This window comes from Malus sylvestris, chromosome 4, assembly GCF_916048215.2.
Source record: "Malus sylvestris chromosome 4, drMalSylv7.2, whole genome shotgun sequence".
Taxonomy (NCBI): domain Eukaryota; kingdom Viridiplantae; phylum Streptophyta; class Magnoliopsida; order Rosales; family Rosaceae; genus Malus; species Malus sylvestris.
The window spans coordinates 9,552,303-9,575,628 of NC_062263.1; the positions used below are offsets into that span (position 1 = coordinate 9,552,303).

At 39.0% G+C, this 23,326-nt stretch overlaps 1 protein-coding gene, 6 non-coding genes and 4 pseudogenes across 7 annotated transcripts; all 11 read left to right on the forward strand.

Annotated features, from left to right (window-relative positions):
* The first annotated feature begins 14,117 nt into the window (after positions 1-14,117).
* On the forward strand, positions 14,118-15,653 carry LOC126618105 (uncharacterized). The gene is made up of 2 exons (XM_050286201.1): positions 14,118-14,508; positions 15,628-15,653. Exons 1-2 carry the CDS (start codon positions 14,118-14,120, stop codon positions 15,651-15,653), a joined length of 417 nt encoding a protein of 138 aa, XP_050142158.1.
* Positions 15,654-18,506: 2,853 nt separating this feature from the next.
* LOC126620480 (5S ribosomal RNA) lies at positions 18,507-18,625 on the forward strand. The gene has a single exon (XR_007622516.1). It is a non-coding gene; the product is annotated as a 5S ribosomal RNA (ribosomal RNA).
* Positions 18,626-19,022: 397 nt separating this feature from the next.
* Positions 19,023-19,141, forward strand: LOC126620488 (5S ribosomal RNA). The gene has a single exon (XR_007622522.1). It is a non-coding gene; the product is annotated as a 5S ribosomal RNA (ribosomal RNA).
* A 381-nt stretch (positions 19,142-19,522) lies between these two features.
* On the forward strand, positions 19,523-19,641 carry LOC126620485 (5S ribosomal RNA). The gene has a single exon (XR_007622520.1). It is a non-coding gene; the product is annotated as a 5S ribosomal RNA (ribosomal RNA).
* A 381-nt stretch (positions 19,642-20,022) lies between these two features.
* On the forward strand, positions 20,023-20,141 carry LOC126620491 (5S ribosomal RNA; annotated as a pseudogene).
* Positions 20,142-20,521: 380 nt separating this feature from the next.
* On the forward strand, positions 20,522-20,640 carry LOC126620484 (5S ribosomal RNA). Its single transcript, XR_007622519.1, has one exon. It is a non-coding gene; the product is annotated as a 5S ribosomal RNA (ribosomal RNA).
* Positions 20,641-21,035: 395 nt separating this feature from the next.
* LOC126620493 (5S ribosomal RNA) lies at positions 21,036-21,153 on the forward strand (annotated as a pseudogene).
* Positions 21,154-21,535: 382 nt separating this feature from the next.
* On the forward strand, positions 21,536-21,654 carry LOC126620475 (5S ribosomal RNA). Its single transcript, XR_007622511.1, has one exon. It is a non-coding gene; the product is annotated as a 5S ribosomal RNA (ribosomal RNA).
* Positions 21,655-21,899: 245 nt separating this feature from the next.
* Positions 21,900-22,018, forward strand: LOC126620490 (5S ribosomal RNA; annotated as a pseudogene).
* Positions 22,019-22,408: 390 nt separating this feature from the next.
* Positions 22,409-22,527, forward strand: LOC126620496 (5S ribosomal RNA; annotated as a pseudogene).
* Positions 22,528-22,920: 393 nt separating this feature from the next.
* LOC126620478 (5S ribosomal RNA) lies at positions 22,921-23,039 on the forward strand. Its single transcript, XR_007622514.1, has one exon. It is a non-coding gene; the product is annotated as a 5S ribosomal RNA (ribosomal RNA).
* The last annotated feature ends 287 nt before the right edge of the window (positions 23,040-23,326 follow it).

The following is a 23,326-nucleotide window of genomic DNA, read 5'->3' on the forward strand; positions in this document are numbered from 1 at the left end:
AGAAAGGAAGCTTTCTCAGGCAATGATAGTAGCCCGAAGTGGGAACTCCCTCATACTCCGCCTAATAATACAACAAATCAGCAACTCAGAGATGAGTTAGCTGAGTTAACGAGGATGATAGTCTAGAATGCTCAACATCAGGCTCGCCCGCTATTCAGGATCACCTACCAAAAGCCATACCCTGAGTATATTGATGAGCAGGATCCTTTTCCCCTAAACTTTAAGATGCCTGTGTTTCCAACTTTCAGTGGAGAAGATGGCAGTGTGTCCTCTAGAGATCACATTTTCAAGTTCTCCAATCATTATGTGGCATTTGAAGACAATCCTAACTATAAGTTAAGATTGTTTGGGAACTTGTTGGTTGGCTTAGCATCTCAATGGTACTCTTTCTTGCCCCCCTAATTCAATTGTTAACTGGGGGCAAATGGAGATGGCTTTCCATGAGCAGTTTTATAAGATGGAGCCTGAGATGTCTATCAATGACTTAGTGGAGGTGAATCAATATGAGCATGAGTTTATAGAATATTTCACGATGAGTTTCAGAAGGACAAGGATGAGGTGCCAATTCTTTGTCAATCATGCCCAACTTATATCCATTGCTCAGAAGGCTTTGAGGCTGCCTTTGAGAAAAAAACTTATGATGTACAGTTCAATAAATTGTAAGAGTTGATAATTGCTGCTACAAAGTATGAGAAGTTGTTGCTTGAAGAACAACAAGTGAAACATTCATCCAAGGTTCCCCCCTTTTACAAAAATAAAGCTGCAATTCACCAAGTAGAGTTTGAATGAGCAGAGTCAGAAGCTAGTGATGGCCACGAAAGAGAAGGGATAGACATGTGTGAGGCAGAAATGACTACCCTCTTCAAACCATTAATAGTGACGAAGTTAGTCCAACCAGTTAAAGATTAGAAAGTGGTGATAAATGATGGATGATTTGTCCCTATGAAGCCCCTTAAATACCAGAGTTATTCTTTTGATTTAACCAAGGCCTTGGAGATCTATGAAGAATTGGTGCGAGCAAGAGTGATTGTACCCGACAACACCAAAAAGATGCCTAAACCAGAAAAAGTAAGAGGAAAGAAGGATTGTAAGCTACACTATACCTTCAACCACTCCATAACCAACTGTGTCCGGTTTAGAGATTGGATACAAGACCTCATAATGAAGGGAAAGTTGCTACTGGAGAAACCACAGGCTAACATGATGATTAACATAAATCCCTTCCCATAAGCCCCAATAAACATGATCAACCTAACTTAGGCTGAAAAAAGGGAAAGGGAAAGCCACTTGGGAAGTAAAAGCAGAAAGGAGACAAGTTGATAGACCGACAGAATAAACTATCAAGCTGCCAGAGAAACCCAAAGCAGCTATAGTTAAAGGGTTGGTGTTTTGTAGCAAGTGCCAATGTGAATATGAGTTAAAAGTACCAGTATCAGGAGCTATTATTGATCAAGAGTTGATCAAAAGAAAAGAAAATGAAGAACAAGAAGCTCGCAGAAGCATCTTGTGGGCAGGTAAGAAAGAGACCTCCAAAAATGTTTTTCAAAGGTTAGGAAGAGATTCTCAACCAAAAAACTTGTCTGAGGTGTTTAGAAACCACAAAGTCTCTGAAGAAGTGGAAGACAGAGAAGCCAAAATGCAAAGATAGGTGAACGTGAGATCTCTCTAGCCAAGCTATGTCGGTGGTGATGTTAGGATGAAGGGAAGAACAAACAGCGTAATATCCCTATTCACTAAGAAGGATTTTACCCGACTCGGGCGGAAATGGTATGTAGTTGGAAAAGATGGGAAGAAATGGGAGCTTCTATGATTAGGAGGGTCCAGAGGCAACACAAAGCCCATATGAACTCACTAAAAGTTCATGTTAGATCAGAAACCTTTGAAAATGTGAAGTTTGAGAAAGTACCTCATGGGGGAAGAAATCAACTTCATTGGAGAACCAAAAAGGAGATAGCAAATAGCAAAACTGAAAAGGAAATATATCATGTGCCATAAAGCCTCTATCCAGGAAAGTACAGAATCTTGTGGAAAGCTTAGGAGGACATAGAAATGATGCCAACACCAAGATGGAGCCTAGAGCCAATACGCTTTAGAACTATCTCACCTGAAAGGAGAATGCCCTCACCTTTGTTGATTGATACTCTTTGCGAAGTTCTAGAACAAATGCTAAACTTTGGTATAGCTCGGGAGGAAAGGTTACCCGAGCTGATGTTGCCAAAAGAAGCACAGGCCTGATCAACTTGCCACAATTGAGGGTGATTACTTGGCAACAGAACCTATGATGGCACATGTTATAGAAGCAAGAAATGAAGAATCCAGCAAGAAAGGTTTGCCCAAGCAAATAAGGAAGGAGCCCGAGAAAGTGTATTATGATAGAATGGTTTTCAATCGCCTGAGTATGACTTTAGCTGACCATCTCAAGCCTATATATGTGACTGCTCATTTGGAGAGAGTACCTTTCAAAAGGGTTTTAATTGATGGAAGAGTTGCAGTCAAAATAATACCATTGAAGAAAATGAAGAAATTTGGAAGAAGTGAAGAAGATCTCATTCTTACGGATTTAATAGTCTTTAGCTTTTCTAGAGCTATCACTAAAACACATGAGATATTGCCTCTAGAAGTTGACTTAGGGTCCAAGCAAATCATGCTAGCTTTCTTTGTAGTAGATAGTACTTCCACTTATGGAGCTTTGCTCGATAGAGACTGGATTCATCAGAGTTTGTCTGTACCATCTACAATACACCAACAGATTGCAGTGTACCATGAAGCCAAGACCGAAGAACCATGATTTTGGGAGATGGTAGAGGCCGAGACACATCCATTCTTCCTCACAGCTAATGTTGCAGAAGATAGCTTTTACAATCCTGGTATTAGGACTCTTCAGTGCTTAGAAGTTGATGAGAATGGTCACCTAACTAAGGTGATGGCCCAAAAGCTTTTGGAACAAGGATTGTTCCTCAAAATGGAGGAATGGGATAGACCCCATATTGTCCCAACTCCCCAACACCAGTAATGTCAGAACAAAGAAGAAATGACCAAGTAGTTGCAGTCAGGTCCTTAATCAAAAGATTATTGGTATAAGGGAGAAAGAGAAAACAAGAAAGGGAAAGCTTGGCCAAAGAACAAGAGGAATGGGAGGAAGAGTCTTCAAGCAACCAGAACAGAGGTAAAAGAGAGTTTTTTGGAAGGGAGTTAGAAGCAGCCATCTATATGGCTGAATGTGTATATGACTTGGATGGGCCAGAAGACTTACCCAAGAGTCCAGAGTTAGTTGAATTTTTGTGTGCAGAACCTGACAAGCCACCACCAGAGGTATTAGACCCCTTAGAGACCATTGATTTGGGAACTAAGGAAGATCTAAGGCCTATACAGGTTAGTGGCCTGTTGGAAACTGAAGATTAGGCAAAGATAGTCAATCTCCTTCATGAGTTTAAAGACTGTTTTGCTTGTCATTACACTGAGATGCCAGGTTTAGATTCAACCTTAGTAGAACACATAATGCCTATTAAGGAGGGATATAAACTTGTGAAGCAAACACCTTGGAGAATGTCAAAAGAGATTGATGAAAAAATCATAGAAGAGATTGAGAGGCTGGTAAAGGCTAGATTTATTAGGCCTGCTAAATATGTCGAGTGGTTGGCTAACATTGTACCTGTATTAAAAGCTATAACTAATGCAGTTCGGTGTTGTGTTGACTATAGAAACATTAATGGAGCCACTTCTAATGATGAATATCCCATGCCCATAGCTGACTTATCCGTAGATGCAGTGGCAAAACATAAGGTGTTATCTTTCATAGATGGTAATGCTGGTTATAATCAGATAAAATGGCTAAAGAAGATATACACAAAACAACTTTTAGATGCCTAGGCCAAGTTGGAGCATATGAATACTTAGTCATGCCATTCAGATTTAAAAATATTGGTGCAACCTATCAAAGAGAAATGAATGCCATTTGTCATGACTTGATTACCCATAGCATGGAAGTATACATTGATGAAATCGTGGTGAAGTCTAAAACTGAAGAACAACACTTGATAGACTTCAGACAAGCCTTAACAAGAATGAGGATCCATAAGCTAAAAATGAATCCTAAGAAATGTGCTTTTGGGTTAAGATCAGGCAACTTTTTGGGATTCCTTGTTCACCAAAGAGGGGTAAAGGTTGACAAGAACAAAGCTCGGGCAATAATGGAATCACCTCTTCCCACCAATAAAGTACAACTACAAAGGCTGCTTGGGAAAATGAACTTCTTAAAGAGATTCATTGCTAACTTGGTGGGCAAGATATAGCCGTTAACTCATCTGTTGAGGTTAAAAGACAAAGAAGAGTTTGAGTGGAGCCTACCACAACAAGAAGCCTTTGACAGAATAAAGGCTTACTTGGCCTCTCCACCAATGTTCATGCCACATCAGAGAGGGAAGTCTTTAAAGCTTTATATTTCTACGTCTGAAAAGTCAATGGGAAGCTTGCTGGCTCAAAACAATGAAAGGGGAAAGAGCAAGCAATTTACTACCTCAATAGAATCCTTATTGAGGTAGAAAGAAGATACACACCAGTAGAAAGGTTGTGTTTGGCTTTATACTTCACTACCTACAAGCTAAGGCATTACATGTTGCCTTGCCACATCCACATTATTGTCAAGACTGATGTGATCAAGTATATACTGTCAAAACCAATGTTAACTAGGAAGATTGGAAAATGGATTCTAACACTATCAGAGTTCAGCTTTTAATATATGCCCCAAATAACGATCAAGGGTCAAGCATTGTAGACTTCTTGGTTGAGCATCAAGAGTTTCAGGATGAGATTATCAACATCTCAAGAACTCTGGAAGTGGCCAGTGTGTGGATCCTGCCAAGCAAAACCTTCTTGGGCAAGGAAGAATGGATTTAGTACTAAATAAAGAGAATAGCTAGCCTCTGGATCACTCATTGGAAGTTATATTTTGATGGATCTTGCACTTAAAATGCTGCTGGAGTTGGGATTGTCATTATTGATCCAAAGGAATTCATCATTACTATGCATTCCTTTTGAACTACCAAGATACTACCAATAATCAGGCATAGTATGAGGCGCTGATAATTGGCCTACAAATCTTGATAGAGTTGGGGACAATTGAAGTTGAAGTGTTTGGTGATTCAAAGTTGGTAATCAATCAGTTAAATGGAGAATACAGGTGCAGACACATTACCATGGTTGGTTATTATTTGGCATCAACACAACTATTGAGCTATTGGGGTACTGAAATATCTGTCGATCATATCCCAGAGAATTAAATTCAATTCCCAATGAGATGGCACAAATGGCCTCTGAAGCACAAATCCAAGAAAGGAAGTTTGAAGGAAATATAGAAGTGCAAAGAAGAAATGTCCCTTCTATCTTTGAAAGGGGATTCAGCCTAGATGTGATGACTGAAGAAATAGAGATAGAAGACTGGAAGGCACCTATTATTTAGTATTTGAAAGATCCATCATTCTCCACAAGAGAGAAATAGACAACAAGCAACTAAATATGTCATGTGGAATAAAGATATGTTAAGAAAGACTCCAGATGGACTTCTGTTGAAATGCTTAGGCCTAGAAGAATCAATGAGAGTAATAGCCAAATTGCATAAAGGAATCTATGGAGAACATCAAGCTGGAACCAAGATAAGGTGGTTACTTAAGAGATATGGTTGTTTCTGGTCTGACATGGAGAAATATTGCAAGGCCTATACTCTTGAGGATGTGAAGAATGCCAAAGACATAGACCTCTCCAACATGTGCCCTCAGTACCCTTGAACCATGTCGTCAAGCCTTGGCCCTTCAGAGGATGAGCCATGCACTTCATCGGGCAAATTTACCCAACTTTTAGCAAAGGAAACACATTCATATCATGGCAACATATTACTTCACTAAATGGGTGGAAGCTTCAGCTATGAAGACTATCACTTCAATTGCAGTCAAGAAGTTCATTGAAACTAAGATCTTAAATAGATATGGGGTGCCTGAGACAATTGTTACAGATTGCTGGCCATCTTTTATTTCAAAGGAAGTAGAAGAATTTGCAAGTTCAAGATAAAGATGATCAAATCTAGTCCTTACTACCCTCAGTCAAATGGTTAAGCAGAAGCTAGCAACAAGATCTTGGTGAACATCATTAAAAGAATGGTGGCATATAGTCCATAGAAGTGGCATGAAAAGTTAGGAGACACGTTGTGGGCTTACAAAATCTCCAAAAGGGTAGGAACTGGAGCTACTCCTTATGCCTTAACCTTCGGGCAAGATGTCATACTCCCCATGGAGATTAATGTGAGTTATGTTAGGATTCAAAACTAGTTCGAATTGCACAGTGAAAAATATATTCAGGCTATGTGTCAAGGAGTTGAAGATCTTGATGTAGCCTGAATTGAAGCTCTAAATTAAATTCAAGAAGGAAAAAGAGTTGTTACCCTGACATATAATAAAAAGGTGAAATTGAAAACCTTCAAGGAAAAGAATTAGTATGGAAGGCAATTCAACCCTTAAGAGCTCAAGTGATAGGCTTTGGAAAGTGGAGCCCTACTTGGTAAGGGAAGATATTACTTGGCAGATTTGGAGGGGAACTTGCAAAAGCATCCAGTTAATGCTAAGTTTTTAAAGAAATTTCATCCAACTTTATTGGATGCAAGAGATTGTTATATTGAGGAGATCTAAGTGAGTGGAGAAGGGTTGAAGTTAGGATACTGCAGTTAGAGCTCGAGGAGAAACAAGACAAGAAAAGATAAAGAAGAGATTCATTTCATTTCATATAAATGATTACAAAGATCCTACCCTAACAACATTGCATCCTCAGCTAAGGCACATATTCTAGAAAAATAAGTCCGCATAATAGTAAAGATTTTGCCTGGTTCTCCTAAATACATGTTGCTATTGGCAAGTTAGTTATGTGAGTTCTCTACTTCTTGAGAGATCTTCTCCATATAGTCTACTTTCTTGGAAAGATGATTGGTTAGGCTCATCTTCTTGGCCTTGAGTGAAGAAAGCTGCTCTTCCAACCTCTGGATCTCGGAATTAACCACTGTAATCCTATCTTCCATCACTGATCCTTCTTCCACCAACTATTGGAGAGTGGTTGAGGTCTTCGTATGTTTTTCTTGGAAACATTTTACCCTATTGGACACCCGCTCCGCCTTCTGATGCTGGTCCCTAAGCGCCCGTAGATTCTCAAAGAAACTGAGAAATGACTCATATTGAGCCTTTAACAGTAACTGAGCCTTGTAAAGCTCGATGAGAGCCTTTTCAGCGTCATTAAGAATCTTGAGACTGAAGGAAGTAGTGAAATCCCTCTTTATCTAATCTTTAAAGATTTGACGAGCATTTTTAAGGAGAGAAGACTTAGATGAAGAAGATGGAGATTGTAGCTTGGTCTTGATTTGCCCGAACTTCTTAACAAGCTCGGGCAATGTTGTTGCTAAAGAAGTAAATGATAGATGTGGGAGCATTTCTCCAACACCTTCAGCGGTAACAGGAGGGGCAGCCCCAATTGGTAGGGAATGAAGGATCTTAGGAGCAAGGTTAGGAATGGAAGCGGCAGTAGCCTTAACTTTCTTCTTTACCTGAGGGATGGGGATCTTTATGACCCCAGAAGCTAGGGGAGGCCAAGGAAGATCTCTCTTATGCACCAAGAGTGGTGGAGATTTGCCCGAACCTTCTCCAGAGTCTTGTTACAACCAAGAGTGATAAGTTAAGAAAATAGTTTATAATTCAAAATAAAGGAAGGCAAGACGAGAGAAGTCAACATACCTGATTTGAGCCTAGAACTTTGGAGGAAGGTGAATAAGGAGTTTTGTCCTTTGATGGCTGAGGATGAGCTTTCTCACTTGCTTGAGGGGAAGAATTGTTGCCCGAATCTTCAACAGAGGCCTAGAAATGTCCAAAGAAAAGACAAATGTTAGTAATATGGTTTGCAGAAATCAGATAGCAAAAGTTTAAATAATAATATATCTAAGGTAGAACCTGAGGTTGAAAGATGGGTGCTTCGGGAGCAACAACTACATCAGGAGAAGCTGCTCGAGAAACCCTTGGGCTAGTTGCCTCTGAGACCACAAGAATTTCAGGGACTACAGGCTCCCTAAATGTGGTCATTGTTGGTGAATGAGACTCTTGCATGGGGGAAGACTAAAAAAAGTAAAAGGAAAATAAGTATAAAAGAGGAAGATGGCTTTAAGCATAAAAATATCAAGATAAGGTACTTACTGGATTATTGTCATCCTCCACGAAGTGCAACATCTCTTTCCAGTGGAATGATCAAACTATGAAGTTGGAGTCACCACCAAGAGAGGGGAGTTTTGCCCAATAGAGGATGCAGCTGCTCCAACCTTAGCCTATAAAGGCAAAAGTAGAGTGTTAAATCTCTAAATTAGGTGAAAATGCAAGCGTAAAGTGTGAAAAAAATATATACCTTTGAAGACTTAGCCCAAGGAGGGGAAACTTGTACTGTTCGGGCTGGAGAAGAAGAGGCCTTGGGCAGAGAGATCCTTTCTTCTTTTATGGCCTGTTTCAACTAATCGGCCAAAGAGTTGAGAAAATGGGAGAAAAGAAGAAAAGGGAAAACTCAGAGGAGTAAATTGAGATGTGGGTCATACCTCTAGTGCTTCAAGGGTGGAATCTTGCAAATCCTTGGCCTTTTGATACATCTCGATCCTTCGAGGATCATCATTTGAAACAATGGTAAGCTTATTGGTTGCTTGAGGTCCTAGAATTGAAGAAAATGGAGTTTTTAGCTCTGAACATGAAAATCAAGTAAGAAAAGAGGTAGAAATAAGATTCACTTACTGGAAGCTTTATGTTTCTTCCTACCCACCTCAGCTATTGAAGTGGAAGACTTAGAGGATGTGGAAGTTTGGGCTCTGGTTTTTTTCTTAGTAGGGTTTGCCCGTGGACCAGGTATAGAGAGTTGAGCTCGAGGTCTTTTTTCGGGCTCAAACTCTGAAGTCTATACCATTGCTGCCCGAGTTCTCCGAGTTGCCCAAGGCTCCGCTACAATCTTTCCCTCACCCTCAGAGTCCTCAAATAGTTCAGAGATATCACCACCTTCCCTAGCGCTTTATCTTTCTACTTCAACCACAGCCTCTTAAAGGATAAAGGCATTTGCATCCTTTTCCTCTAGCACGACATTTATTGCTTCAATATTACCTTGAGCTACAAATTTGGAAAGAAGCAAGTAAGGGAGCATAAGAAGGCATAATCATAAATATTATAAGTACAAGTTAAAGAAGATAATAAATACCTATTAGAATGAGCGGGTTCTTGTGGTGAATCTTCTCTTTCCAGTTTTCTAGCTCGCCCGAGCTGGGATAAGACTTGATGGAGAGTTGTTTGAAGAGGCAGTCATGGGCTTCGCATAGGTCCCTTTCATATTTCTTGGTCCACTTTGTTTTCCACCAAGAAGAGAAAATTGAGGTACATTTAAAGTTGAGAGCTACAAGCTTTCGAGCAACCTTGCTCATGACCTCAAGACCGTGTTGGGTAGCTCGAAAAATAACTTCTTGAGGAGATTAAAGACGGTATGAGGTGCCATAATGTACTGAGTCAAATAAAAGGATTGAAATGGCTTGCCTAAAGCCTAACTGCCTACTGCAGAAGTTTAGGTGATAAACTTCTAGCCCGCGCTTGTAGTGGTCATTCCTGACTTCCCAGGCTAGATCCCTAGTTTGAATGCAGCTGATGAATTTCTCTCAGAAGAAGGTGCTGGCGTCTTCTCCAAAAGCGTCTTGAAAGACTTGATCAGAAAACCAAATGTATCTTCTTAAAACTGATGCTCCCCACTCAAAGTCTGCCCGAGTCCTGCAGACTCTAAAAAAGTAAAGGCAGTAAAATGTGGAATGATTGGTGGGAGAGGCCTTAGCAAATATTTGGGCAGAGGCCACTCCTTCAGGGAATTCGAGATTGGCCACCCGAAGCTCGAGGAAATACCATTGCAACCATAATTGGACCATCCAAATTGGCCCATTGAGGTTGGTTTCAAATGGTTCTCCCCGAGTCATCTTGAAGAGAATATGGTAGAGATGAGAGAGAAGGAAATGGCTCGTGGCTACATCGTCAAAGTTGTGAAGAGCTTCTACTAGAGGGATCCATTCTACCATCACTCCTTTGGATTTATTGGGGAAGACATGCTTGTTAAGCCAATACAGCAGAAAAGTACATATGCTCTTGGTCTCTGTTGGCGTTGGAGGAAGAGGGGCCAAATTCTTTCTTGGCAAATAGGATGAAGCCTGTAAATGAGGTCCAATAGCTCTTAAAGGTTGAGGAGTTATGCTCCATTTAAAAAATGGGGGCAGAACTGCCCGAGCTCTTAGTGGTTGTACGAGAAAAGGGTGCCTAGTCGTAGGTGACATCCACAACTCTACCTGAAAGACTTAGACCGAAGATTTGGGCCATGTTGAGGATGGTCAGGGACATGGGGTCCATCCTAAAGTCAAAGGTGTTGGTGCTCGAGTTCCAGAAAAGGAGTACAGTTGTTAATAGCTCGAGCGTAGCAATAATAGTAGTCTTCGAGAGCACTATCAGCTCGTAGATATCATTGTTCATCCATTTTTGTTTGAAGATGGGTTTGAGCTCGTTTACCCACTGCACCCAAGCTTCATCATTCATCAGAGGAAAACCACGACGATGGTTTGACCATTTGGAGGAAGAGATGCCTGACTCGGCCTGAAATGGGTTGGGGGTATGCCATTTCTCATTGGGCATGTTGTTTTCTATAACTACAGGGACCTGAGAAGTCTATACAAGTCCTAATGAGTGAACTCCTCCCTCCTCGAAGAACAGTTTAGTATGCAGGCTTACCTGAGGGTGATGAAGGCCGTTGAGTAAACGACGCATAGTGGAAATGCCTTTGCCAGATTCACAGGGAGATTGAGTTCGAGCAACTTTGGGTGCCATTGAGTATAGTTGAAGAAAAATGTGGAGAAAATTGATACTAAGGAGTAAGACCTGAGAAAGCAAGAATGCACTGGAAAGGTTCTAAGAATACTGAGAGTTCTGGAAATTCGAAGGTTTGAAATTGCTAAGGTATTTGGCCGAGGAGTTTAAGTGAGGATTATATAGTGAGTGGTTAGCTAAGGTATTTGGGTTAATCATTATTAACACCTCGATTTGCAGACTCAACAATGATTAAAGGGGGCACTGTTTGGTTTAATATTTGAACATTGGATTTAGATAAAGGAAAGCCCAAGGGTGCCAAATTAAAGAAGATTTGCCCGAAGCCCATCACCAAGCCCAAAGGTAAATTGAAGCCTTTTCAGCCAAGGTACAAGCCATATGATAACTTTCCACAACAGCCCGGGAAGACGGTTAGAATGGACTCATCCCGAGAAGCCTTGGAAAAATGTGATGTCTATGCTTGGTCACCCTCTGACATGTCCGACATCGATCCTGAGATAACTTTCCACAAGATGCACTTTGACCCCGCTGTTAAACCAGTGATCCACACAAGATGCACTTTGACCCCGCTGTTAAACCAGTGATCCAGAATAGGTGACATTTCGCTCTGGAACGGGTGATGATGATGGAACAAAGATAAACAACCTATCATAGGTCGGGTTCATTGCGAAAGTGGTGCACTCAACATGGTTATCCAATGTCGTTCCTTAAAGACCTTTATCCAATTCCCTGAATTGGCCCATTGGTGGGCTTGACATTCGGGAAACAGCTACTCAGCTGCATACTCAAGCTACAATCAGATTGTCATGCACCCGCCTAACAAGGAAAAGACTGTGTTGATGATCGAGAGAGGCACCTACTGTTACAAAGGCATGCCCTTTGATCTCAAGAACGTGAGAGCCACCTACCAATGAACGGTAAAGATGATGTTCACAAAGCAGATTGAAGTAACAATAAAGGTCTATGTCCACAACATAATGATGAAAAATTAAATTGTAGAAGATCATTTTCGAAAAGTCAGAATTGCATCTCCAATGCGTTGTATCGTGTTCAACAAAAAAAAATTAAATTGAATCAATACCATGTAGATCAATTCAATAAAATAATAAATTAATCATAAAAAGAATGATTAAAACGTAATATTCCCTTGATTGAAGATCAAACTTCTTTAGCGCAGCGTCAAGAGTGTGCTGATAACGTGTTGTAGGCATAATTTACTGAACAATTATGGAGGCCATAGAGAGAGAGGTGTAGCACAAAGAGAAAGAGAGAGATGTGTAATTGTGAGGTGTGTGTTATATCACCCCATTATGCCTTATTTATAGTAGCAGAGAAGGTTAAATCCTTATTAGGATTACAGCTCTAATAGGATAATATGTAAGTCTAGAGAATATTCCACGATATCTCTAGATACAGTAGGATTTACACAATCACATTCCTAATCTAATAGGACAGCAACATGTACAACAAATATGATAAGTTTATCAAAAATAAAAGTAAAACAATTGTGAGAGGTAGATAAAAAAATTTAAAAAAAAATAAAACATGTGATAGAGGTACGTAAGTTATTTGTTTTTGTCCACCTTTGTGGATGGAAAGGGGTTTTCATTCTACCTCTGTGGGTGGAATCAATTTATTTATTTTTATCTACCTGTTTTGGTGAAATGATTTATGTATCTCCAATTCTCCTTGTGTATAATTCAGGCGCACCCAATCCTTCCTCGTATGGCCAGAGTTTGTATATATCCATTTGATTCAAAGCTTGTCTTAGTTTCTATGTTTGTACCTTGGTGTTTAGGGATCTTTAAATATGATGCCATCTTAATTTGTTTAATATTCTCCCTTCTGTCCCCAAAAAATGAAATAGACTTTTGTTTACCTGAATTGGTGGAAGGCGCAGATTAAAGTGGAGCAACAGTTTGGTGACTTTGAGTGCTGGGGATGGAGGGTTTATTCCTTTAGTGGGGTGTTGAGCAAAAATTGTACATAATATGTAAACAAATAATTCACTCGACACAATTTCACCCTCATTCAGTTTTCCGAAGAGGGTTTTATTAATTCGAGTTCGACCCATTCTAGGCTACACGCCTATTAATTACAATCTTTCTTTTGGGAAAGAAATACCCTTTGATTCCAATTCGAATAAAAATGTAACTTGAGGAATTTGATGTTTGTTTGATTTTGTGACTGCACATAGGTTGAACCCTAGATTGCCTACGTACCCTCTTGAGGGATCAAATCACTCGTAGTTCATGGATTTGGTATTTATTTGGATTTGATGCCTTGTGCAGTTTTAGCTCATGCGGGCGAGGAGCATTTGAAAATTTGATATGGCTTCATGCCATTTGAAATTTTGATACAGCTTCGGGCCCTTTGAAACTTTTCTTTGGCTTCGTGCCATTTTGGTATTTGATGGTAGGAGTGAATTTAGTTTATATAAACCAGGGATTCGTTTCGACTTCACGGTTGCGTCTAAAACTTGATATTAGACTGCCTACGTATCCTTAACAGAATCAAACCGGCGTAGTTCGTTAATATTTACGAATGAATGAACCACGTGAATAACATGGGGTGTGTTTTTCCCACTTGTAACTTACTTTTTGTCCACACTTTCCTTTATCTACTCTGCTTTTATTTGGCACAAACTAGTGATCAATGCATGCAAAGTCACTTAATAGCTCGCCAACTTTACCAGGTACTAGAGCACCATTGCTATTTTTCATCTCTCATGTTTTTGTTGGATTGCCTACTGTGATCAGTAGCTGTGAGAAGAGACCAAACTGAGTTTGAGACGAATTTAGCATCCAAGAACTACATGAGTTTTGTACCCAAATACTTTGCGGGATTTAACACTTACGAAACGTTCATGGAGGTTAATGACCTGAGTTTTGCCGTTGTGGGATTTAATATCCAAGCTTTGCTCTTTGTAGAACAAACAAAACCTGAGAACTTGATCGTGGGTTAAGTATCCGATTCTTCATCGCAGGTGAAATGCTCTTTTGTTTTGTAGCATTTGTCAATTTTACTTACTTTTCCTTTGCAAACCTTCTAGATGCCTGAGGAACCCTTTGTGTTCTCTCTTCCGTTAGTGACCTGAGAGCAATCTTTATTCCCGCTGGTGCTTGAAGTCGACGTCATTCTGGCACACTTTGTAACGCAGGAAGACTTAGGCTGATTTCGTTGCCGCCGGTCCATGCTTCTTGTTGCTTTTCCATGTCCGTGTTTGTTGCTGCAGTGTTCGACATCTTCAACTTTGAGAAGACAAAGCATGGCGTCGGGACTCTCATAGAGCTTTCAGGTTTGATTGGAACTTCACGGGGTGGTTTAGACCACTCCGAAGAAATTCATGGGACTAACTACAACGGCACGGAGCACTTAGATTTGATTGGAACTTCACGGGATGGTTTAAACCACCCCGAAGAAATTCATGGGATTGACGGCAGCGGCACGGACGAACTTGCTGGGCATAGAAATCACTGCATGGCCGCTGTTGGTGGCAGAGACGATGGTTTCTTTGCGGCTATTGGCGAAGAAGACAGCAAATGTCTCCGTTGGTGGAGAAGAAGAAGAAACGAGGACAGGTTTGGGGGGGTCGGTGCGATTTGTTGGTGGTGCATGTTCCCACCAACATCTTCTTTGCTTCAGTCAAACAAGAAAAAAAAGAAAACCTCCCCCTTTTTTTTCTGCAAAAGACGACAACAACCTCTCTAATAAAAATCATGAATCCATTAAGAGAATGAAAAATACCTTTTTAATCTTTCTTCTTTATATTTGGCTTCTTGTTGCTATTCCTTTTCGCTTTCTTTTGCTGCCTGTCTTTTTTTTTTGTCGATTTCCTTCCTCTTGTGCTTCTCAGTTTCTGCAACGTTTTCTTGTCACTCTACCCCGTTTCCGTTTTCTCTCCTCTTGTTTCCTCTTGCACTGCAACTATTATTTATAGGCATGGTTGGAAGGCTCTGGAGTTTTTACGTGGGGGAGTAGAGGCCTCCACTTTCCCTTAACTTCTCCCATTATCTGTGTAGCAATCTTCCACAACTGCAACCCCCCCACGTTTTGCAGAAAAATGAGGAGTTTTTTTTTTGCTCACGTTTCTTCCTCTTCTGTAGGGAGATATATGTGTTTTGCTTTATATATTATTATTATTATTTTTTTTTTGTTCAACATGGGGCATTTAGGATTTGATTTTCCAGATACATTCAATTTTATGTATACCTACTCTTAGGAAGACAAATACTTTATACCTATAAAGCAAATTTATTCTACTTAATACATACCAAAAAACTGAAGAAGAAATTAATTGTGAGAGCCTGCAATTATATATGCATAAACGAGAATCATAAGAGTTCACAATTCATGGAAGAAAGAAGTGATTTTGTGGAGGAGGAAGAAAAAGATGGAATAGAGGAAGTAGAAGACCATGCACAAGAGACTGGCTGTACGAGAGTAATTATTTGGAAGAACAGATAATGTTGTTTAAAACTAATCCTACAATTAAGATGATGTGGACAATGAATCACTGGATCTAACATAATAATTAAGTAAAACTGGACTATATCTAATAATTGCTTACAAAAATTGGACCTATATCAAGTTCCCCTTCTAACAATTATACGCATTATTTTTGTTTCGATGCAAGCAATAATGGGGATGGGAAAGTCGAATTCATAACCTCGGGTGCAGCCCCTCATTTGGTAACAATCTGAAAACATGTTTTTTGTTATAGGTAGTGGTATGCCTTTGAGAATTTGATGTCCCACTGTCTTTGAGAATTCAACTTTACATGAACAATGAACTAGTATCGATGCTCTTCGGAGTTTGTAATTTTAAAACATTCCTTCAATTCGCTATAGACGAACATTATATCCGACGTTTGGATTGATGTCGAAGGCACACATGTTGTGGCGGTTTCTGTAGCTTTTCAAGCGGAAAAGTTGTTGTGCCGCCCCTGTTTTATTGAATCCACTATGCTCTCAATTTCCATTCTCTCAAATTTAGAAGCCGCCCGTTGACATAAGTGGGAAGGTCAGGTGCTACATCTCTTACTATTGCTGATCTACCAGTTATTAGCTCTAGCAAAAATAATCCTAAAACTGGATATATCGCTCTTACGCTCAGCTTTCCAGTGTAGAAATATCTGCTCAAAATAAGAAATAAAACAATCCGTACTTAACTCATTCTAGACATGTAGGCACACTGAGGACTCGCTTGGCGCCTAAGATTGGATCGAATTGCGCACTGGATTCAAGGTATGTTGAAGAAATTTTGTCCAACCTCAAGATTAGAAGTTAGATTACTCGTTAAGAAGCTTATCCCTAACAATGCCCACAAAATGGAAGGATCAAAAGGGATACGTACGTTTCTTTCATGTCTAATCTCTTCTAATCACCTCAAAACCCTTGAATTTTATGAATTAACAATCCGATCCAATGCCCACAACATACTTAAGTACTCTGATCTTACATAATCCCACATCAACATTCGTCCGCACGTCATCAAAACTGTTGTGTTCGATAGCATTCTTAATTTGTTTATGCCTGGAAAAAGATCAAACGAGCTATGTTTTCACATAATTTGGAATTGATTTGTATCTTCATCATTTCAACCTTTCACAATATTGCTTAAGTTTCTTCCAGCGACATTCCAAATGTACAAAATAAATAAGAAAACATAATAAACCATGGGAAAAAGAAAGCATCAGAAACAAATCGAATAGCTCCAAATGTTTTCTCCAATCACAGAATCTACAAAATTCTTGTAGCACTCATGATCTACAACAAAGCTACACTACTAATGCCATGCAAGGGCATATGGCTGGATCTTAGTAAGCAATTGCAGTAAATTATACTTGATATTCCAAAACAAAACTGCGCAGAAAACCAAGCTCGGAGCAATTTATTAACGCTTGACCCATTGGAAGCTCTTCCTTGCCTTTGCTTTTCCAGGTTTATTCCTTTCCACCACACGCGAGTCCGTTGTCAAGAAACCAGCTAGAAAGACAAATGAATTGCTGGGTTAGCAAGCAAAGAAAACGTAGCTATACAAAATCGTGTAAAAGAAAACAAATCAGTACAATCGACAATCTTGCAAGGTTAAGATCAGTTTCTCCCTATAAAACAGAAATAAGCAGCGGACAAAGGGGGAGGAGAAATATTTACGTTCTTTTAGTGCAGGACGCAAGTCGGGTTCCCAATTTTGCAAAGCCCTGCTCACTCCTAATTGAATTGCTCCAACTTGACCTGGACAAAATACCTTTTTGATGTTCCATATTTAACACAGACAAATACATATAGGCAAAGAATGAACATAATGAACATATTAAACATTGTTCTTTAAAAAAGGGTTTCAATGTTAACAGTAACAATGTGCACAATGTAGCAGTATCTTTGTACCCAACTACTATATAGGAAGAAGAGCTAGCCTAAAAAATAGCATAAAACAATCTTTAAAATCTACAATCAATTCGTATGTAATTCTGTCAGGATTTTGGATCCGATTTTCTCCACTTTTCCTCTGCTCTCTTCCAGTTTAATTATCTGATGTGAAACGGAAATCTAACCACAAATAGCCTAGTAAGAAAAGGCCACTAGTATTCATTTGACTTAATGAGAGCGGGGAGGAAAAGCTTTACTAACGTACGGAACTGGACAAAAAATTGTTTTCCATGAGAGTAGCAGTGTAGGTACACGTAGTGGTTTTCTGGCATATAAAGCAATAGAATTGCAAATTCATATACCAGAGGGAACCAACCGTTGAAGTGGATCTCAAACAAGTCAATATCAAGGAAAAAGTTAAACATATAAACTAAAATAAAGTGACATATACATAATAAATTGCGTAGCAACAAACTTAGGCTTACCTGTGGTGCCGCCTCCTTGAACAGTACAATCGATGTCCCAAATGTTGGCGTGAATCATAGGATAATAGGTATTGGAATGTAATTTGGTTTCCTAGTTTAAAGGGATTCCTTCCTAGTTTAGGATAAACACTTGTATTACTATTCCTTGGACTACACAGAATAGATGTGTATATATATGCCCGTATGGAAGAGAATTAATAATAAGAACAATCAATCAGATTTCATCATGGTATCAAAGCGGATTGTCTTCGTGTGAAGCCAAACGGCTAAAAGCAAGGGTGTATTGAGAGTTGTCCCACATCGGTGAGGGACAAAGTTTTATATGTCCCTCATCGGGATATCGGTAGGGCATAAGCTTCCTTTGGAATTTGGTGGCTCCATTATTGTATATAAACGATGGGTATTATAAGAATTTGAAACAAAAGAGAACATAATCCCACATTGACCAACTCAAGCTTCTACAAGTGCCTTATAAGTAATAGCGCAAATTCACTACAAAAAGTAAAGTTACGCGCGACAATTGGTATAATTAAATAATCATAGACGGGCCCTGGGAGATGAAAGAGATAGTTAATTAAATTTATGTATTTACTTTTTTTTTTTTTGTTAAATTTAGAAGGATCGTCTTGATTAATATTTTTGAAATTCGTGCGAACGCTTGAAGCCGATGTGATTTGCACATGCATAAAGGTTACAGGGTGATGGCCAAGGAAGCGATTATGTACAATTACAAGTCATAGACTAAAAAATGCGATCACACCAACTCACATGCACCGGATCTCATCAGAACTCCGAATTTAACCGAGTTTGGGCGAGAGCAGTACTAGGATGGATGACCTCTTGGGAAGTCCTCGTGTTGCATTCCCCCAGCCTGTTTTCTTTTTTCTTTCCATGATTTTTTTTTTTTTAATTTTCATTTTTGTGTATTTTTAGCGGCGTAATTGTGGCGCGCGTCGTTCATAACCGAGTCTCGTGCTTGGGAGATGAAAGAAAAGAATGGGAAAGACGATTAATTCTATTTTTTTAATTTTCGAGGGATCGTCTTGATTAATATTCCTTGAGAGATGAACTAAATAGATGACAAAGACTGTTAATTAAATTTATTTATTTACTTTTTTTTTGTTAAATTTCGAAGGACCGTATTGATTAATATTTTTGAAATTCGTGCGAAAGTTTGAAGCCGATGTGATTTGCACATTCATAAAGGTTACAAGGTGATGGCCAAGGAAACGATTATGGACAATTACAAGTCATAAACTAACGGATTCGATCATACCAACTAACAAGCACCGGATCCCATCTGAACTCTGAAGTTAAGCGAGTTTGGGCAACAGTAGTACTAGGATGGGTGACCTCCCGGGAAGTCCTCGTGTTGCATCCCCCCAACCTTTTTTCTTTTTTCTTTTCATGATTTTTTTTTTTGCATATTTTTAGCGGCGTATTTGTGGCGCGCGTCGTTCATAACCGAGTCTCGTGCTTGGTAGATGAAAGAAAAGAATGGGAAAGACTATTAATTCTATTTTTTTAATTTTCGAGGGATCATCTTGCTTCATATTCCTTGGGAGATGAAATAAATAGATGAGAAAGACTATTAATTAAATTTATTTATTTACTTTTTTTTTGTGAAATTTAAAAGGATCGTCTTGTTTAATATTTTTGACATTCGTGCGAACGTTTGAAGCCGATGTGATTTGCACATGCATAAAGATTACAGGTGATGGCCAAGGAAACGATTATGGATGATTACAAGTCATAGACTAACGTATGCGATCATACCAACTCACATGCACCGAATCCCATCTGAACTCTGAAGTTAAGCGAGTTTGGGTGAGAGTAGTACTAGGAAGGGTGACCTCCCAGGAAGTCCTTGTGTTGCATCCCCCTAGCCTTTTTTCTTTTTTCTTTTCATGATATTTTTTTTTGCGTATTTTTAGCGGCGTATTTGTGACGCGCGTCGTTCATAACCGAGTCTCGTCCTTGGGAGATAAAGAAAAGAATGGGAAAGACTATTAATTCTATTTTTTGAATTTTCGAGGGATCGTCTTGATTAATATTCCTTGATAGATGAAAAAAATAGATGAGAAAGACTGTTAATTAAATTTATTTATTTACTTTTTTTTTGCTAAATTTAGAAGGATCGTATTGATTAATATTTTTGAAATTCGTGTGAAAGTTTGAAGCCGATGTGATTTGCACATTCATAAAGGTTACAGGGTGATGGCCAAGGAAACGATTATGGACAACTAAAAGTCATAGACTAACGGTTGCGTTCATACCAACTCACATGCACCGGATCCCATCTGAACTCCGAATTTAAGCGAGTTTAGGCGAGAGTAGTACTAGGATGGGTGACGTCCCAGGAAGTCCTCGTGTTGCATCCACCCAGCCTTTTTTCTTTTTTCTTTTCATGATTTTTTTTTTGCGTATTTTTAGCGGCGTATTTGTGGCGCGCGTCGTTCATAACCGAGTCTCGTCCTTGGGAGATAAAGAAAAGAATGGGAAACACTATTAATTCTATTTTTTGAATTTTCGAGGGATCGTCTTGATTAATATTCCTTGGGAGATGAAATAAATAGATGAGAAAGAATGTTAATTAAATTTATTTATTTACTTTTTTTTTGTTAAATTTAGAAGGATCGTCTTCATTAATATTTTTGAAATTCGTGCGAAAGTTTGAAGCCGATGTGATTTGCACATTCATAAAGGTTACAAGGTGATGGCCAAGGAAACGATTATGGACAATTAAAAGTCATAGACTAAAAGATGCAATCATACCAACTCACATGCACCGAATCCCATCAGAACTCTGAAGTTAAGAGAGTTTGGGCGAGAGTAGTACTACGATGGGTGACCTCCAGGGAAGTCCTCCTGTTGCATCCCCCAACCCTTTTTTCTTTTTTCTTTTCATGGTTTTTTCTTTTTTATTTTATTTTTGCATTTTTTTAGCGGCGTATTTGTGGCGCGCGTCGTTCATAACCGAGTCTCGTGCTTGGGAGATGAAAGAAAAGAATGGGAAAGACTATTAATTCTATTTTTTGAATTTTCGAGGGATCGTCTTAATTAATATTCCTTGAGAGATGAAATAAATAGATGAGAAAGGTTGTTAATTAAATTTATTTATTTACCTTTTTTTTGTTAAATTTAGAAGGATCATCTTGATTAATATTTTTGAAATTCGTGCGAACGTTTGAAGCCGATGTGATTTGCACATGCACAAAGGTTACAGGGTGATGTCCAAGGAAACGATTATGTACAATTACATGTCATAGACTGATGGATGCGATCATACCAACTCATATGCACCGAATCCTATCAGAACTCTGAAGTTAAGCGAGCTTGGGGGAGAGTAGTACTTGGATGGGTGACCTCCTGGGAAGTCCTCCTGTTCATCCCCCAACCTTTTTTTCTTTTTTCTTTTCATGATTTTTTCTTTTTTATTTTATTTTTGCGTCTTTTTAGCGGCGTATTTGTGGCGCGCGTCATTCATAACCGAGTCTCGTGCTTGGGAGATGAAAGAATAGAATGGGAAAGACTATTAATTCTATTTTTTGAATTTTCGAGGGATCGTCTTAATTAATATTCCTTGAGAGATGAAATAAATAGATGAGAAAGATTGTTAATTAAATTTATTTATTTACTTTTTTTTGTTAAATTTAGAAGGATCGTCTTGATTAAAATTTTTGAAATTCGTGTGAGAGTTTGAAGCCGATGTGATTTGCACATTCATAAAGGTTACAAGGTGATGGCCAAGGAAACGATTATGTACAATTACAAGTCAAGCGATCATACCAACTCACACGCACCGGATCCCATCTGAACTCCAAAGTTAAGCGAGTTTGGGCGAGAGTAGTACTAGGATGGGTGACCTCCCGGGAAGTCCTCGTGTTGCATCCCCCCCAGCCTTTTTTCTTTTTTCTTTTCATGTTTTTTTTTGTGCATCTTTTTAGCGGCGTATTTGTGGCGCGCGTCGTTCATAACCGAGTCTCGTGCTTGGTAGATGAAAGAATAGAATGGGAAAGACTAGTAATATTTTTGAAATTCGTGCGAAAGTTTGAAGCTGATGTGATTTGCACATACATAAAGGTTACAAGGTGATGGCCAAGGAAACGATTATGTACAATTACAAATCATAGACTAACGGATGCGATCATACCAACTCACATGCATCAGATCCGATCAGAACTCCGAAGTTCAGCGAGTTTGGGCGATAGTAGTACTAGGTTGGGTGACCTCCTAGGAAGTCCTCGTGTTGCATCCCCCCAACCTTTTTTCTTTTTCCTTTTCATGATTTTTCTTTTTTATTTTTTGCGTATTTTTAGCGGCGTATTTGTGGCGCGCGTCGTTCATAACCGAGTCTCGTGCTTGGTAGATGAAAGAAAAGATTGGGAAAGACTATTAATTCTATTTTTTTAATTTTCGAGGGATCATCTTGATTAATATTCGTTGGGAGATTAAATAAATAGATGAGAAAGAATGTTTATTAAATTTATTTATTTACTTTTTTTTTGTTAAATTTAGAAGGATCGTCTTGTTTAATATTTTTGAAATTCATGCGAACGTTTGAAGCCGATGTGATTTGCACATGCATAAAGGTTACAGGGTAATGGCCAAGGAAATGATTATGTACAATTACAAGTGATAGACTAACAGATGCGATCTTACCAACTCACATGCACCGGATCCCATCAGAACTCCTAGGTTAAGCGTGTTTGGGCGAAAGTAGTACTAGGATGGGTGACCTCCCAGGAAGTCCACCTGTAGCATCCCCCTAGCCTTTTTTCTTTTTTCTTTTCATGATTTTTTATTTTTTATTTTTTGCGTATTTTTAGCGGCGTATTTGTGGCGTGCGTCGTTCATAACCGAGTCTCGTGCTTGGGAGATGAAAGAAAGGAATGGGATAGACTATTAATTCTATTTTTTGAATTTTCAAGGGATTGTCTTGATTAATATTCCTTGGGAGATGAAATAAATAGATGTGACAGACTGTTATTTAAAGTTATTTATTTTCTTTTTTTGTTTGTTAAATTTAGAAGGATCGTCTTGATTAATATTTTTGAAATTCGGGCGAACGTTTGAAGCCGATGTGATTGGCACATGCATAACGGTTACAGGGTGATGGCCAAGGAAACGATTATGTACAATTACAAATCATAGACTAACAGATGTGATCTTACCAACTCACATGCACCGGATCCCATCAGAACTCCGAAGTTAAGCAAGTTTGGGCGAGAGTCGTACTAGGATGGGTGACCTCCCTGGAAGTCCTCGTGTTGCATTCCCCCAACCTTTTTTTCTTTTTTTCTTTTCATGATTTTTTATTTTTTGCGTATTTTTAACGGCAGCGTGCGTCGTTCATAGCCGAGTCTCGTGCTTGGGAGATCAAAGAAAGGAATGGGATAGACTATTAATTCTATTTTTTTAATTTTCGAGGGATCGTCTTGATTAATATTCCTTGGTAGATGAAATAAATAGATGAGACAGACTGTTAATTAAATTTATTTATTTACTTTTTTTTGTTAAATTTAGAAGGATCGTCTTGATTAATATTTTTGAAATTCGTGGGAAC

What these genes read in the sequence shown, in the direction of transcription:
- LOC126618105 (XM_050286201.1), top strand. Translation starts at nt 14,118, where the DNA reads ATGTCCGTGTTTGTTGCTGCAGTGTTCGACATCTTCAACTTTGAGAAG. An exon ending in TGGGGGGGTCGGTGCGATTT is followed by an intron (nt 14,509 to 15,627) that starts GTTGGTGGTGCA and finishes TTTTTGTTATAG; the next exon opens with GTAGTGGTATGCCTTTGAGA.